The 17,349-nt window shown below is 33.9% G+C and overlaps 1 protein-coding gene across 1 annotated transcript; it reads left to right on the top strand.

Annotated features, from left to right (window-relative positions):
- The first annotated feature begins 13,682 nt into the window (after positions 1 to 13,682).
- LOC120251132 (AAA-ATPase At3g50940-like) lies at positions 13,683 to 16,900 on the top strand. Its single transcript, XM_039259673.1, has 2 exons — positions 13,683 to 14,777; positions 16,369 to 16,900. Exons 1-2 carry the CDS (start codon positions 13,731 to 13,733, stop codon positions 16,801 to 16,803), a joined length of 1,482 nt encoding a protein of 493 aa, XP_039115607.1. The 5' UTR covers positions 13,683 to 13,730; the 3' UTR covers positions 16,804 to 16,900.
- The last annotated feature ends 449 nt before the right edge of the window (positions 16,901 to 17,349 follow it).

Here is a 17,349-nt window from a genome sequence, read left to right as displayed (position 1 = left end):
AATGGATATATATATATATATATATACAAATTAGGATTATTTAATTTTTTTATTTAAAATAAAATTTTTAGTTTTGTTGGAAACGTGGTCATTGGTTTTGTCTGCTTTTTTAATTGACTGTAAAGAATGGACTGAAAAGCGAAGTTGACTGACCACGTCTATTCAAAAGGTTTGTTGCCTCCTTCCTTGATCCTTCCTTGGAAAATTTTCAAGTTACATCGGATCTGTTCACATTTTAGTCACCATGTAAAAAGTCTATTGAAATTTATTTATTAGTTTCTGTCTCTTTTTAGAAGAGACACCATGACCATGTGGAGCAGGTTATGAAAGAAAATTTAGTAATTATAATCAGATAATTAAAAAAGAAAGAAAAGTACAAAAATATGAAAAAAGTATCAATAGGTTGATGATTATTTTAATCATAAAGGAAAATTAAAAAAAAAGGGTAAATTAAAGGCATCAAGATGAATTTTATATACCATTTTTTAAAGTAAAATTAATTATAGACCTTATGAGTTTCAAAACATTTCAAATAGATGTTATTACATTTGAATGCTCCACACAGTCATATCTTTCTCAGTTTTTTACTTTTTAATCCCCTAATCTCCTATCATTAGTTAAATTTTATTGGATTCCCATTTTTACCCTTTTGTTGGGCAGGAAAAAGTCTGCTTAATCACATCTAGTGGTGTAGGGAAGGCATCACTTCACTGGCTTTATCATATAAGCATTTACTCTTTAGCTGTGTATTTTTTTTTTAAATTACATGCAAAAGGAACATAATTTCCTTTTTTTTTTATAAATACCACAACCCCCACTCTCTTAAAACATCGTTGTTACTAAATTTATCTCATCAGCAAATAATTGGTGGGATGTATCTAAGTTACAATTAGTTTTGGAGGTCAGTGATATGTATCGTGTGCTAAGTATTCCACTAAGTAATAAGTACATAGAAGATACATGGATATGGCAATTAGATTGTGAAGGCTGCTACACAATTAGAAGTGTATATAAATTTGTTTGCCCATCTAGTAGTGGTAAGATCCTGATGTTTTTTTTTTTTTTGGAAAAGATTTTGGATTAAGCACAGAAATCTTCAAAGTTCAGTTGGCATCGGATGCACTTGTTGTTATCCATGCTCTCGGTGCAAAATCTATGTGTTATTCTAGTTTGGGGCTGAAAATTGATGATTGTCTAGCAATAAAAAGTCAGTGTGTTGGCTTAAATGTTGTTCATATTTGTAGGTCTGCTAATATAGTTGCTCATTCCCTTGCTCATGCATCCTGTATTCATCCATGCCTCTACGAATTGGGTTGTAGTCTTTCCCAAGGTATTATTGTCTTCGGTTTAAAAAACACATACTCTCTACCCTTCTTCCTCACTTAATCCTTTTTGTTCCCACCTCCCTATAATAATTTTATCTCTTTTTCCTGCCATTCTTCGTTATTTTGTTTTGCTGACATCCAATATCATCCATTTAATCTTCTTGGGCAATCATCTCTTCTTCTCCGGTGACTCACTATTCTTGACCGTAGAAGTAAGGCTCGAAGAAACATCCATCATTGGTGTGAGTTCTTTTCTCTTTTTTTCTTTTCTTTTTTCTCTGAATAGTTTCTCATGTCTTGTGCATTTTAAAGCCTTGTCAATGCAAGGTGCTCATATTGCAGGTTGTTAATAGACTTTTTTGTTGTCACGAGATACAAGGAGGAGGGACGAGTGATGCTGATGAGTGCTTGTTTATAGATGTTTCATGTTATCATTTTACATAGATTAAGTAAGTTTTTCCTCATTTTCATACACTTATTTAGTGTGTAATTCATTCTTACATGCAATTAGGGCATTTAGAGAGAAAAAAAAAGGACAAGATGGTGCTATGGAGCATTTTTGGAGAATTTCTGCAAGCCATACAACTATACACATGGCCCGGGAGTTTCCATGTGCATGTGTACCACTTTTGAAAAGCTTCATGAAGATTTTAAATCACCAGAATGGCATAAGGACAGTCACATGCCCATGCGCCCAGCCGTGTACAATTTCTAGAACATTTCTCCAGGTTTCAGAAGGCAAAGAACCACACCACTAACCATACAATTGTGTGTTGGGTCATGTGGGTCTACATGGGAAGACACACGGTTGTGTGCTGGTCATCGTATTGTTAGCAAAAACACTGTAGCAAAAGTACTATAGCATGGTATTGTAGCAACGGTAGAAAAGTGCACTGGGTGATCCACACCCATGTGAGTAGACCTTGTGTCCATCTGATATTTGACTTTAAAAACCCAATAGTAGGGTTTTGAAGTGGTTTTCTCTTGGCCTTTAGACTGCTATTTTATTTTTCTTTTTATGGGGCAATTTTGGGACTCTATTGCATATCCCCACCATGGGGGCAAGCAAAAGAGGAGGTACTTAGCCAGAGTTAGATTCATTAGTGGTAGAACCACCCATAAGTGTAATACATACATAGATCTCTCTAGGTGCCCCTACAGACAATGCCATTTTCAAGGCATCCAAATTAGTTATTATTTCTTGCAATCCTTTCTCACTTCCGGTTACTTTTAACCACCAAACCCTACAATCCTCCACATCTAACTTAAACTCCTTTGCCATGCTTATCAATTCAATCCTAGATATTTGATCAGCACAACAATAATCTACATAGCCAGCTAAACCCTCTACCTCACCCACCTTATAATGCATCCGTATGGTAAATAACTCAGCATATGGCACTGTAATTAAATATAGATATGTCAACTAACTGTAGATGGTATAATGTTATGGAAATTTAATCTCTAATACAAATACTGACTAACATAGATTGCCTAAACTATATGTCCTGGGTATTAAATAAATGACAAATTAATTAACATGCCATTGTTGTCTACATTACAAGATAAAATTTAATTACAAACAACAATCAAGGTTCTATGAAAAAAAAAATTACTCACAAGATTTAATTCACATACTATATATATTGCAAGACAATATAGTCCATGTTCTGTCCTAAATCATGGTATCCAAGTTGCAAGAGACAATTGTAAATCCTCACAGAATATATATAGTCAAGGTTATGTCCTAAATTTAGTAGCAAACAACAAACAAGGTTCTATGGAAAAATCCACACAAACACTATCATCATTAACTGTAAATAGTAACACAAAATGTAATTCGTAATAGTAAAGGTTATGCCCTAAATCATCATCATAAATAATTTTAAATAGTGATTGTTATAACCAGTTCACTGTAGAAGCATGTACTATAGAAGCCTGTAGCTATAGACAACCCAATACTATTTTTTAGCATGTTATTGTAGCGATATGTGATGTATTAGTCTGTTACTATAGTTGATAGCACTGTAGCTGTAGCAGCCTATTATTGTACCAGCATAGTACTGTAGCATCCAGAATGTTCTACATCCTTCTTCTTCTTCTTCTTCTTCTTCTTCTTCTTCTTCTTCTTCTTCTTCTTCTTTCTTTCTTTCTTTCTTTCTTTCTTTCTTTCTTTCTTTCTTTCTTTCTTCTCATTTGTTTCTCATTTGGCTGAGCACCTCAAAGTGAGAAAAAAAAAATTTCCGGCGACCTTTCCGGTGAATCATAGATGCTATTCTCCTCCTTTTATCCACTTGAGCGAGTTTAGGTTTGATCCAAGGTTTTTCTTTCGTATTTCTTCATTTTTGAAAATCTTCGAAAACCTAGAAATACATTCTTTCTTTCTTTCTTTCTTCTCATTTGTTTCTCATTTGGCTGAGCACCTCAAAGTGAGAAAAAAAAAATTTCCGGCGACCTTTCCGGTGAATCATAGATGCTATTCTCCTCCTTTTATCCACTTGAGCGAGTTTAGGTTTGATCCAAGGTTTTTCTTTCGTATTTCTTCATTTTTGAAAATCTTCGAAAACCTAGAAATACATCTTGGTTTGGCTGATTTTAGGCTCAAATCAAAGACAAGGTCTTTGTTACTAAGTTGTGTGAATGTTTCTAAAAAAATTTCTTGTTCAGGTGTTGTGAATTGGGAGAAAATCATTGTTTCAGGGCTGGTTTACTGTAGCAATCCCGAGTTTACTGTAGCACCGACAAGCTTTACTTGTTTCTTTGATTTCTTTGGATTAGAGTAAAGCTCTAACTCTTAGGACTTCATTGGTATAACCTTTAGACCTAGTTTTGAGCCAACCCTAGAATCGATTTAGGGTTGTTTTGTAGAAGGAACCTAGGGTTTCTTTGCTTGAATTTTTTTGTACTTATCTTTGATGTTGTTTATTGTGATTGGCAAGGAGGTGAGGCGTTAGCTCAAAATAAAGAGTTAGCCGAGGATTAGCTTGGGAGCAAGAGAAATCGTCAACTTGTGAGTGTGACTATTAAGTATGACTCTATTAGAAGATTACCCATATTTAAATGTTTATATAATCTATCTTTCTTAATGAGTTTTTGGTGGATTATTTTGATTACTTTTGAGAAGTTTTAACCGTGGAAGGAGTTTATTTCTTTGTTATTCTTTTATGCAATTTGTGTTCAAAGGAAAGAATTTCCGTGTTGTTTCTTGTGTTGGATTATGTAAATTGATTTCTGTTAAAAGCTTGAGTTTGCTTGTGCTTTTATCATTTCCTTATGGAAATGGCTGAGGTATTGTTATTGTTATTTATTGTGTTGGCTATTGTACTCCATGTGGGGTTGTGCTTATTGTTGAGTTTGTATAGTGATACCATACTATAGTAGGCGGCCTCCACGGCCAGTCGTGGTAGATCGACTGATTACTACGAGGGTTAGTTCAGGTGGGAGTATAGAGTCTTGACTGGATATTCATTGGGTAGCCGTTGTCTCCATACGGTGAACCGATGGGCTAACATCAAGGGCATGAGTACTTTGACAGCTCTAAACCTAGCTGTGGCTACGGTGAAGATTTATGGAGGTTTCTAGACCACTTTATGCTAGGTGAGTGTTGGGTGTTGTTTTATTTTGGGTTTGAGATCTATTCTCATTGTATCTTTTGTAGTGTCATCTTGAATTTATGGTAAGTAGATGAAGCCCAGCTGTCACTCTTAGGAGGCCAGTCTCTTATAAATTTGATTTGACACTAGTATTATGTTTATTTATTGTGAAATTCATGTTATTTACTTTGTTATACTTATAATTGGGAACTATTTTGATTTACATGTTTATTATAGAAGCTTTGCTTCATGATTGGCTTATTCCTATAATTTGGAACTCTATATTCAGTATTTTCACATTTTGATATTCTAAAACCCTATTTATGGTAAAATGTTTTCTTATTCAATCTTTCTTGCAATTTTGTAATAAAGTTTGCTATTATATGCATTCATGCACTAAACTAGTTTTTTTTTTTTGTAAAGTATCATATTTGGAGATTTATGCCATTATTGTGGTATATTTCTATTAGAGTTGTACTAATCTCCCCTCATTAAGTAATGTTAGTTGCTCACCCCTCTTTCCTTTTTCCCAGCCTTTTACAGGTAGTAGGTCGGCGGTGTGGTAGTGTGCTGAACATTTGCTATTGTTCTATCTTCTGTGTATCTTTTCAGTTCATGTATGTTCCTTTTTGTTATAGACAGGTTGTTTGACTTTTAGATACACTAGGGGGTAGTAAACCTTGTTGCATAGTTTTGTATCTAAACAATTCTTAAACCCTTGGTGTATTAGCTGCGTGCTGTTGTTGTTGTTGCTTCCCTATGCATTTGTGAACCCCTCTAATTCTGTTTATTATTGTGGTTGCTGTTGTTGCTACTTCCGCTGTGTATTAGTATAAATATTGTTGTTTCAAGGTTGTTAATTAGCCTTGCGGCGCCCAGAGGGTTAAGTGGCGGAGTGTCCCTCCTCTGAATTGTCGCGGCAGTTGTCACGTTCCGTGGGCTCGTGAGTAGGGGTGTGATAGTAACACAAAATTGAATTCAAAACAATAGTCAAAGTTATGTGAAAACAACTTATGCATATAACTAACCTATATTGTATATGTCACTGCTGATTATTATATTGCTTATGCATATAATACCACTTCCACTTTTTCCATGATCTATTTTTATATTGTCTATTGTTATATTATATATATACACATGCACATAATCTTCTTCTCCCCTGAGACAATCTGGACATTTTTTTCAAATGCATGGTGATTGGTTTGCAGATATCACAAAATAGTAGTAAACCACTTTAATTGACTTTAGGGGTTTTATATGGTCTAAGTTGACATCTTCACAAAATAGAAGCAAACCCCAGACTTTAGATAAGGCTTCAAAGATCAAATATCAACAAGAATGCAAGGTTTAAGAGAAGCACTTACAATATTCCAGAGCTTCTTGCCCTGGCGACCTTATTTTCCAATTTACTGACACCTTCAAGGTTGAAACCTCCTCCTTCTATTTGAACTGATGACCACAGTCGTCCATGAGTCAGCTATGCCTCTCTCCTATACTTGATTAACGCCGGTGACCTTGGTAATGCCGCCTTTTCTTCCTTTGTCTCTCTCTATCGCTTCTCTCCTTTGTCTTTCTTTGTCATTGTATTAGCCCCAAAAACAAGGGCACCTTGTCCCGACTATGGCCCTCCTTGTATATGTGGCTGAGGTTGATGACGTGGTGAAAACATTTTGACATGGTTGACGATGTGGTGAAGCTTCCCCGATGTGGCGAATCTTGATCCAAGTGGCAACTATCTTTGACGTGGAAGGGGAACACGTGGTAGCCAGCTCGACAAGTATGTGCTGAGGTAGAATCCATTAGGTCACTTGCCCGTGAAAAAAAAAAATCAAAGTTCGGTAATCAAATTGATATAAATTGAAGTTGGGACCCTAATTTGAAATAAGTCCAAAGTATGGTGACCTGTACAGAAAATTGCCCCCTACATTATTTAATGTTTGTAGTAATCTTTCTAATGTATTGATGGCATCATATTCCCATTTGTCTAATAATTTAGGCCATTTTTGAGGATGTACTGTACTAATTATTAGCATGCTACCATGGTAATTTTGCTGCCGCATAGTCTTTATTACTTCTAAGGGATTTAGTTTTTCTTTTTTGCTAAAAGTTCTAAAGGACTATTTTGGATAATTAAAAAAATTCATAATTACTTTGTTGGCTAAGTGGCTGTGTTGTTCTTGAGATGTTTTCAGTAGTTGTTAACCTTCTTGGACTAGATGAGCTCACTTGATTAAAGCTTGTTTGATTATTACTCCTTATGCTTGGGTTCTTTGTACATTCATATGTATTCCATCATCATTGTGTACTATTCCTGATTTTCTTATTAGGTCATCGATATCTATTTCTTCTAATTACCTAGTAATTTCTTTTTCTTCTGTTAAAAGCTCTTCTTTTCTAAAATGCTCTTCCGTTCTTATTCTTTTAGAGTACTCACCATATTCATATCCGAAATGTACATCATCTATATATGTTTTCATTTTCTAGACAGTCTTCTTTCCATGCACAATTGAGATAAAATCGTTCGATTAATTTTTCCATTGGTTGGCAAAGATAATATTTAATCACTTATCTTTTCACTAATGATTTCTTCAATCTTACATTCTTATTATAGTGTTGTGTTTTAAAGCTAACTAAAAAAATAAAGATAACTCCCAAAAAAGAATTGCTCTCTCTCTTAAAAAGACATTGCATATCGCGTCGATTGGTGAGTTTTGTCTCGTTAGTACTTTACTTAATCTCTTCCGAGCTTAAGTTTTATGGTTCATTATAGGGATTTACCTTTTTTTCTTTTTCTTTTTATGTTTGTTTTATATCTAATTTGATTTGTTTAATTTTTTGTGTGAATATTTGCTATGAAAAAATATTTAATATTTGTTAAATAATTATTCAATATTTGTTAATTATTTGTTTGATTATTTGTTATTAAAATTATTGTAAAAATTTGTTAGATATTTATTGTGATTAACTGTTACAAAAACTTTGATTATTTATTTGATTATTTGTTGAGTAATTGTTGCATTTAATAATTGAATTAGATTATGAATTTGTCTTGAGTTGTTTTTTAATATATATTTTATATTTTTAAAATATTAATTATTATAATCTTAAGTTTGAATTAATAGAATTACTTAATATTTATAATTTTTATTAAATTTGAATTGAGCATCCTTCGATTTTGTTTGTAGTTCCACCACTACATAAGACACGAGGTAAATTCATTAAATGCAAATTTACATAGATCACTGTTAGGAACTAAGAAACAAAGGCAAGAATAAAAGAAAACAAGCCAGAGGGAAAAACACAAAGATTTACATGGTTCACCTAAAATTAGGGCTACACCCATGGCCGCCAGCTGATTTCACTATTTCTCTTCACCAACAACACACTTTTTACAAGAATGAATATATATATATATATATATATATGTATAAGAAAAACCCTAATACGAGTGGAAATTTCTGAAAAAAACCCCTCAAAATTTCCAAAAAAAACACATCGGGTGTTCAGTATAATTAGACTTCACACAACTCAGCAATCTCCCACTTGGAGACTGATCTCATCTAAGTTCTCAAGCTTCAAATCTTCAAAGAAACACAACAGAACAACAGACCGATGACAAAAACTTCTAATTATCAGGTGCTCAAATCAACTAAAGCTTTGCATAACTTTAGTTTGTCAATAATAACTACCTTGGTTAATATAATCAGATCATCTCTTTGCTAGCTTTTGTAATAACAACATACTTTTCTTCTATTGTAGAGAGAGCAACAACTTTCTGTAATTGAGAAATCCAACTAACTACAGTGCCATTCAATGTATAGATGTACCCTGTAGTACTCTTCCTGTTATTAGTATCTCCAGCAAAATCAGCATCTACATAACCTTGCAGTTTCAAACTTGCACCTGTGAAACAAATACATATATCTGATGAGTCCTTCAGATATATTAGAATCCACTTAACCGCTTCCCAATGTTGCTTTCCAGGCTTACTCATGAATCTACTCACAACTCCCACTACATGTGCAATGTCTGGTCTTGTACACACCACAGCATACACCAAGGCTGCCAATAGCTGAGGCATAGGGCACCTACCTCATGTAATCCTTTTCTTCTTCTATCTTTGGTAACTGTTCTTTACTCAGTTTGAGATGACTACCCAAGGGTGTGCTTACAGATTTAGCTTCATTCATATTGAATCTACTAAGAACTTTCTTCACATACTCCAACTGTGAATGCTTCAATATACCAATAGCCTTATCTCTAATTATTCTCATACTAAGGATTTGATTTGCAGCTTCCAAATCTTTCATTACAAACTGTTTTGACAATTGGTTCTTTCGATAATCGATCTCCTCAATGCTAGACCCTGTAATGAGCATATCGTCTACATACACCATTAAGATGATATAAGAATTGTCAAAGAACTTCATATAGCAATAGTGATCAGCTTCACATCTCTTGAAATCAATTTCATGCATAAAACTATCAAATTTCTTATACCACTGTCTTGGAGCTTGTTTCAGGCCATACAAGCTATTTCTCATTTTGCAGACTTGATTCATTTGCCCCTGAACAACGAAACCTTATGGTTGAAGCATGTAAATGTCTTCATCCAAGTCACCATGAAGAAACGTTATCTTCACATCTAACTGCTCAAGATGTGAATTCTCTACAACTACAATTCCAAGCACCAGTCTAACGTTGATATCTTCACAACTGGAAAAATATCTCTATGTAGTCAATGCCTTCCTTCTGTTGAAACCCTTTAACTACTAATCTGGCCTTGTATCATTTGCTACCATCATACTCATTCTTTATTTTGTATACCCACTTATTGTCCAAAGGCTTCTTAGTTGCTGGCAACTCAGTCAGTTCCCATGTTTGATTCCTTAGCAAGGAATCCATCTTATCCTTCATGGCTAACTCCCACTTGCTTGAATTCTTATCTTGCAAAGCTTCATCATAACACTCTGGATCACCACCATTAGTTGGTAGAAGATAATTTAGTGATGGTGAATAAAGTTGAGGAGGTCTAATGTTCTTGGAGGATCTGCGAACTTCAGCTACTGATGTACTCTGATCAACCTATGAATCTGCATTCTCTTTATCTTCTTCACTCATTTTCTGAATAGTACTTTCAGTCAATTCGTCTAAGTTGACAAACTCAGATTTCTTTTGATATGTGACATCTGATAATATGGTTGACTTGTCCTTGCACATAGCCCTTTCATTGAATATCACATTTCTGCTTCTGATGATTTTTCCTTTTTGTTCATTCCAAAATCTATAACCAAATTTCTCATCACCATAGCCAATGAAAAAACATCTTTTAGACTTTACATCAAGTTTACTTCGGGCATCAGAATCAATGTCAACATAAGTTACACACCCAAAAACTTTTAGATGTGATAACTTCACTTCTTTACCGCTCCAAACCTCATCAGGATTTCTAAAGTCTATAGTAGTCCTCGATTTATTAGGTAAGCTGCAGTGCTAGCAGCATCAGCCCAAAACACTTTTGGTAACCTAGCATGTAGCCACATACACCTAGTACACTTATTGAGAGTTATGTTCATGCGCTCTACCTCACTATTCTGCTGTGGTGTGCCAGGAATAATCTTCTCCATCTTAATTCCTTTTGTAGCACAATACTCACTGAACCCTCAATCTACGTACTCTCCTCTATTATCTTATCTCAAGCATTTTACTTTCAAACCTGATTTTGTCTCAACCATGGCTCTCCACTTCTTAAAAAGTCTAAAACAAATCTGATTTATTTTTCAAAAAATAAACGCACACCTTTCTGCTTAAGTCATCGATAAAAGTTATGTAGTACCTTGAACCTCCAAGTGATGCAATCAGTGAAGGTCCCCATAAATTAGTCTGCACTAATTCCAATTTTTCAACCTTCAGAGTCCTGCCAATTTTCAAGAATCTCACCCTTCTCTGCTTTCCTAAGATGCAACTTTCACATATGTCAAAATCAATAGACTTTATTTCTGGTAGCTTTCCATAGGCTTGCATTAGTACTTGCTTCAATAACTGGAACTGTATCTCTTGAACATGAGGTCATATATAGAGTGTTAGTCTTTTTCCCACAAGCCAATACTCTGGATCCCTTTGTAACCTTCCAAATACCACCAACAAAAAGGATTGCATGCCCTTCATCATCAAGCTATCTAACAGAAATCATATTCCTCCTTAATTTTGGAATATGTCAAACCTTCTCTAATGACCAGATGGATCCATCGGGCGAAGATATCCTGACTTCGCCCATACCCATAACATCCAAGGCTGAACCATCAGCCAAATACACCTTCCCAAAATCACCTGCAACATAATTTTGTAGGATTTCTTGGTGTTGAGTGGTATGAAATGAAGCTCCTGAGTCCAAAACCCAATCATTAAGTGGACTGTCTATTGTAAGAAGTAATGCATCACGTATCTTTTATGTTACAGCATTAGCAGAACCATCTTCATTCTTTTTTTTAGGGCTTTTGCATTGGTTACTGAAATGACCTATTTTCCCACAATTCAAGCATTGTACTCGACGACCTGATCTAAATTTACTTTTGTTTTGATTGAAATTTTTAGATTTTGATCTATTTCGATTTGAATTTTTGTTATTGTTTCTAGCTCTTGTCTCAAGATTTAGAGCAGAACCAGATCCTGAAGTTTCACCTGTATATCTCCTGCGAATATCCTCAACCAAAACTAGATCTTATATATTATTGTACTTGAGCTTTTCTTTTCCCATAGAATTGCTAACTGCCATCTTCATTGATTCCCAACTGTTCGACAAAGAAGCCAAAACGATCAGAGCATGAACCTCATCATCAATATCAATTTCTATAGACAATAATTGATTTGTGATAGTGTTGAGCTTGTTCAGGTGTTGTGCTACTGATGCGTTCTCTGCCATATTCAAATTGAACAATTTCTACATCAAATACACCTTGTTATTTGCCGATGGCTTTTCATACATACTAGACAACGCCTTCATCAAATCTGTTGTGGTCTTCTCCTTCACAACATTATGTGTAACAAACTTTGACAGAGTTAATCTGATAACTCTCAGTACCTGTCTGTCAAGAAGAACCCAATCCTTTGCCTTCATCATTTCAGGTTTTATCCCTAAGAGAGGTTGATGTAATTTCTTTGCATGCAGATAGTCTTCAATCTGTATCCTCCAATACTCGAAGTCTGCACCATCAAACTTTTCTACTCCAGATGCCTTTCCTACTTCCTCTGCCATTGCTCCCACTCAAAACCAAAAACCTTGCTCTGGTACCAGTTGTTAGGAACTAAGAAACAAAGGCAAGAATAAAAGAAAACAAGCAAAAAAAAAAAAAAACAAACAAACAAACAAAAAGAAAAAATACAAAGATTTACGTAGTTCACTCAAAACTAGGGCTACGTTTACGGCTGTGGTTAATTTATTTACTTTTCTTCACCAACAACACACTTTTTACAAGGATGAATATATATATATATATATATATATATATATAAGAGAAAAAACCCTAGTACAGTGGAAATTTTTTTGAAAAACCCCTTATAATTTCCAAAAAAAAAAAAAGACTGGGTGTTCAGTATGATTAGGGTCCACACAACTCAATAATCATTACTCATCTCATGCAATATTTATATTATAAGGATATCTTATTTTCGGCAACTACTAAAAATTCTTTTTGTGTATAACTAAATCAAACCAATGTAGATATGATCTAGCTAAATTGAATAATGTGTGAATTCCTTACATTAACTAAACAGATGAAAATATATTTATATTTGTTTGAATAATTGAGATTTCATTTGAGAAACTTTAATATATTAAACTATTTTACCAATATATTTCACAAAGGAGAAATATAGGAGATCACATCATGGACAAAAATTTATTTGAAGTCTTTTTTCAAAGGAGAGATTATAGCTTGGAACCTCTAATTTGAATTACTACTCCTTTGTTTAGTGGATAAGCACAATTTTTTTCAACTAAACAACTTGGAATAAAATATAGATATATTTTATATCTATAAAGTTTTTCAAAATAAATATTGATAATTAATTAAAAAGTTATTAATATTGCTAAATATTTATTATTATTTAAAAATTTAAATTTTAATCTTAAAATATTTATTTTAATTGAATCAATATTTGACCAATTCAAATAAAAATTTTATCAAATCCATTATTTTTTAAAAAATTCTCCTAACCCCGTATTCTATAAGCCAATGAAACACCCCAAATTATTGTTTTAATGAAAACGAGAGGAAATTGGAAAGGATAATGTTGCTTGTCATTTTCTCACTGTGGCTTAGTTCAACATAAAGTTGAATTGGCCAAAGACATAATTCCAAATTACATCAACTTCAGATAGGTCAAGCAAGTTAAGGAAGCATCATACTTGGAAACCTTCAAGCTATAACAGACTTGCCAAAGTCAAGGTCAGTCAACTAGGCTTGGAATTAAGTGTCAAACACACAAGGCCAACAACCCCTAACATTAAATGTTGTGTTGAATTATTAGGGGTTGTTGGCATTGTGTGTGTCTGGCTCTTGATTCTTAGGTTGTTGCCTTTGTGTGTGTGTTTGACACTTGATTACAAGCCTAGTTGTCTGGCCATGACTTTTGGCAAGTCTTTTATAGCTAGAAGTTTTCCAAGTATGATGCTTCCTTTAACTTGCTTGACCTCTAAAGTTGATATAATTTGAAAAGTGACCTTCTTATATATGTATATATTCTTCCATAATCTTGGGCATCTACCAGCACATTAGTACTAACACACTACTCAAAATTAAACCACAAAATGCCTTCTCAAAGCAAAGAGGCTTCCATGATCACCGCCAAAACCATGCTATCAACCGCGGCATCTCTTGCTGCCTCCATTGTTGTTGTCCGCACTATCATCAATGATGTCCTTCCCAACTCACTCCGCCACCACATTCTCAACTCCTTCCACAACCTCTTAGGGCGCCACTTCTCTTCTCAACTTACTATCATCATCAAAGAGTACAATGGCTTCTTCCCCAGTGAAATATACCAAGCCACTGAAACCTATCTAAGCACCAAGATTTCCCCAAACACTCGTCGGCTATATGCAAGCAAGATGGAGGGTGAGAAGACCTTAGAAATTACCATGCATCAAGGAGAAGAAATTATAGACACTTTCCAAGGTGTTCATTTCAAGTGGAAATGCATATGTCACCAAACACAACATGAGATTCCAACCCCATCAAACTATCACTATAGAGGCTCAATCATGTCCTCGGAGGAAAGAACCTTTGTGGTCTCATTCCACCAGAAACACAAATCTATGGTTCTTGAGTCTTATTTTCCTCATATACTTAGCCAAGCTAAAGCCATCAAGAATAAAGGCAAGGCTATTAAGCTCCATGCTGTGAGGCATGATCGTGTGCATCGGCCAAGGAGTGACATGTGGTCGGCGGTAAACCTAGACCATCCGGCAACGTTTGAGACGGTGGCCATGGAGCAGAATCTCAAGCAAGAACTCATGGCGGATTTGGAGAGGTTTGTGAGGAGAAAGGAGTATTACAAAAAAGTAGGTAAGGCTTGGAAGCGTGGTTATTTACTTTATGGGCCGCCTGGAACAGGGAAGTCTAGCTTGATTGCTGCTATGGCCAACTTTTTGAAGTTTGATGTTTATGATTTGGAGCTCACTGCTATACACTCAAATTCTGAGCTGAGAAAATTATTGGTTAGCACTGCTAATAGATCTATACTAGTGGTGGAAGATATAGATTGTAGCATAGAGTTGGAAAATAGGAAGGAGGTTTCGGAAATAGTTCCGAGGATAGTGCATTCCTCTTGGCATGGTGGCTTCAACCAAGAGAAGGTGAGAGTTCTCTCCTTGGTTTTTTTAATTAATATTTTTATTTTTTATTTTAAATTTTACTCTTGTTTGTCTATTAATTTTTTAAAATTGAAAAATGGTTATGTGCTCTAGATCTTAAGGCTTTTAAATATTATATTTTTTTAAAATAATTACGTAAATAAGCATTTAAAAAAAAAAATACCGATTTAGGCACAAAACGGTAAAGGATTTACCGTTTTCCATGCTTTGCACGGAAAAGGGTAAATTCTTTACCCTTTTCATTGGTTTTTTTTTTTAATTTTTTATACAATTTTTCATTTGAACCCTTTAAATATTTTGAATTACATTTTTGCATATAGTTTTTTAATATAACTTTTTTACATTTTAACCCTTGAATAAAAAGTCACAACAATCAATGCACTTTTCAGAACTTACGTTGTACACTTAGGTCTAATACTCTTCCTGCACTGTTCTCAAGGCCTGGGTGTAGGTCACCTGTTAGAGACAGTGTTTCACCTTTCTAGAGTTATAGAACAGAGGGATTTTTCTAGGAAGTTTGTAAACCACTATAACTGGTGGACCTTCATACATATCTGTCTTTTTAACAATCCTTTAACGGGGCACTTGTCCTCTATTAGTATAGAGATGCATCAATTACAGTGGTTTATAGACCTTCTAGAAAAATCCCTCTATCCTGTAACTCTGGAAGGGTGAAATCAATGTCTCCCACAGATGACCAACACCTAGGCCCCGAAAATAGTGCATTAATTATTGTGACTTTTTATTTAAGGGTTAAAATGTAAAAATATTATATTAAAAAATTATAAAAAAAAATGTAATTCAAAACATTTAAAGTATTGAAATGAATAATTGTATAAAAAATTAAAAAAATAAAAATAAAAAAACCAATGGAAACGGTAAAAGTATTTAACGTTTCCTATGCCAAGGAAGGAAAATGGTAAATCCTTTACTGTTTTCCTTTAATTAATGCAAAAATGGTGATTTAATCATCATTTTGCCTAAATCTGCATTTTTTTTAATATTTTTTAAAACAAAACCTAGATGAAACCATGATAATTTGAACAAATTTAAAAGGCATTATTAGTTGTCATGTTAAGAGGACTACATATACATTCAACCTTTCAAAGATAGTAAATTAGAACATGGAACATGAAAAGTTTTTTTTTGTTTTGTTTTGTTTTTTTTATTATTATAATATGGATACGCCATGCCATGTTATGGGTGTGATGTGTAGGTATGAAGTTAAAAACTCAACATACTTATGTGACTAATGATTGTGTGCGGGTAGTCCTAACATTATGTGTGTGCGGACCCCGCCCCCACTTATTCTATTGAAGCTTGTGCATGTCCTTGTCTTTCTTAGCAACCTAGCCGTTTATCTTGACAAAAAACTGAGCATACTTATGCCCTCACTTTGCATGAGTGAAGTGAGATTCGAACTTGCCTCCTCGGTAAAGACACAAATATTCTATGCGAGGGACTCAATGCCAGTAAACCAAAAAATTGTTAGCTTAAACAAAAAAAAGTATTATACTTATATTTTAGTACTTAAAATTTTTTTTTTATAATTATTTTTCATTAACTTATGTAGATAACTCTTTCGGGACTTCTTAATTTTATTGATGGTTTGTGGTCAAGTTGCGGTGATGAAAGAATTATCATCTTTACAACCAATCACAAAGATCGCCTTGATCATGCATTGCTACGTCCAGGAAGGATGGATATGCACATTTACATGGGATATTGTAGCCCTTGTGGATTCAAAAGTTTACTCTCCAATTACCACAGTGTAGAAAACCATAGACTTTGTGAAGTTATTGAAAGGCTTATTCAAGAGATTGAAGTCACCCCAGCTGAAGTTGCAGAAGAATTGATGAAAAGTGATATTGTAGATGTGGCACTTGAATGTCTCATCAAATTCTTAGAAAAGAAAATGATTGAACCAACTGAATCCAAAGATAAAGTCACGAAATTTGAGAGTGATCAAGGAGAAGAAGCTATAGAAATTGAGAAAGATGAAGAGTAAAGAAGATCTACAGATTTATTATTTTTTTTTTTAGAAAGAGAAATAAAAGTAGTTCATCTTTCATATGTAAATTTTCTTTAATCCATGGACATTTTACTATCTTAATTTTAATTAATATATTAATATTCAATAATTATAATGTAATTTTAGTCTAATAGAATAAAAGTTACTAACTTGATTATGACTCAAAAGAGGAAAGAATGATTTTGCTATTATTTTTACATATTTTAGTGACGGGAAACCACTTGTCACAGTTTCTTCTATTATATTATTTACAAATGAAATTTAAATATTTCCTTATAATATATATATATATATATATATATATATATATATATATATATATATATATATATATATAAATTATATAGATTGGTAACCATTTTTTCCCATGCCTTAAGGCCAAGACATAGGGAACGAAGTAACTAGACTAGACGGATTTGGTATAATCTCCCTACTTTAGAGGGATCATCTAGAAAGCGAGTAGTTTTGGATACATTCAGACAGATAAGCTGACGTAGATGCTATGGATCTCATTTTATTCTT

This window comes from Dioscorea cayenensis, chromosome 20 (genome assembly GCF_009730915.1).
Source record: "Dioscorea cayenensis subsp. rotundata cultivar TDr96_F1 chromosome 20, TDr96_F1_v2_PseudoChromosome.rev07_lg8_w22 25.fasta, whole genome shotgun sequence".
In the NCBI taxonomy this organism is placed as follows: Eukaryota; Viridiplantae; Streptophyta; class Magnoliopsida; order Dioscoreales; family Dioscoreaceae; genus Dioscorea; species Dioscorea cayenensis.
Note: the sequence above shows the minus strand (reverse complement) of the source record. Positions and strands in the feature narration are given on the sequence as shown.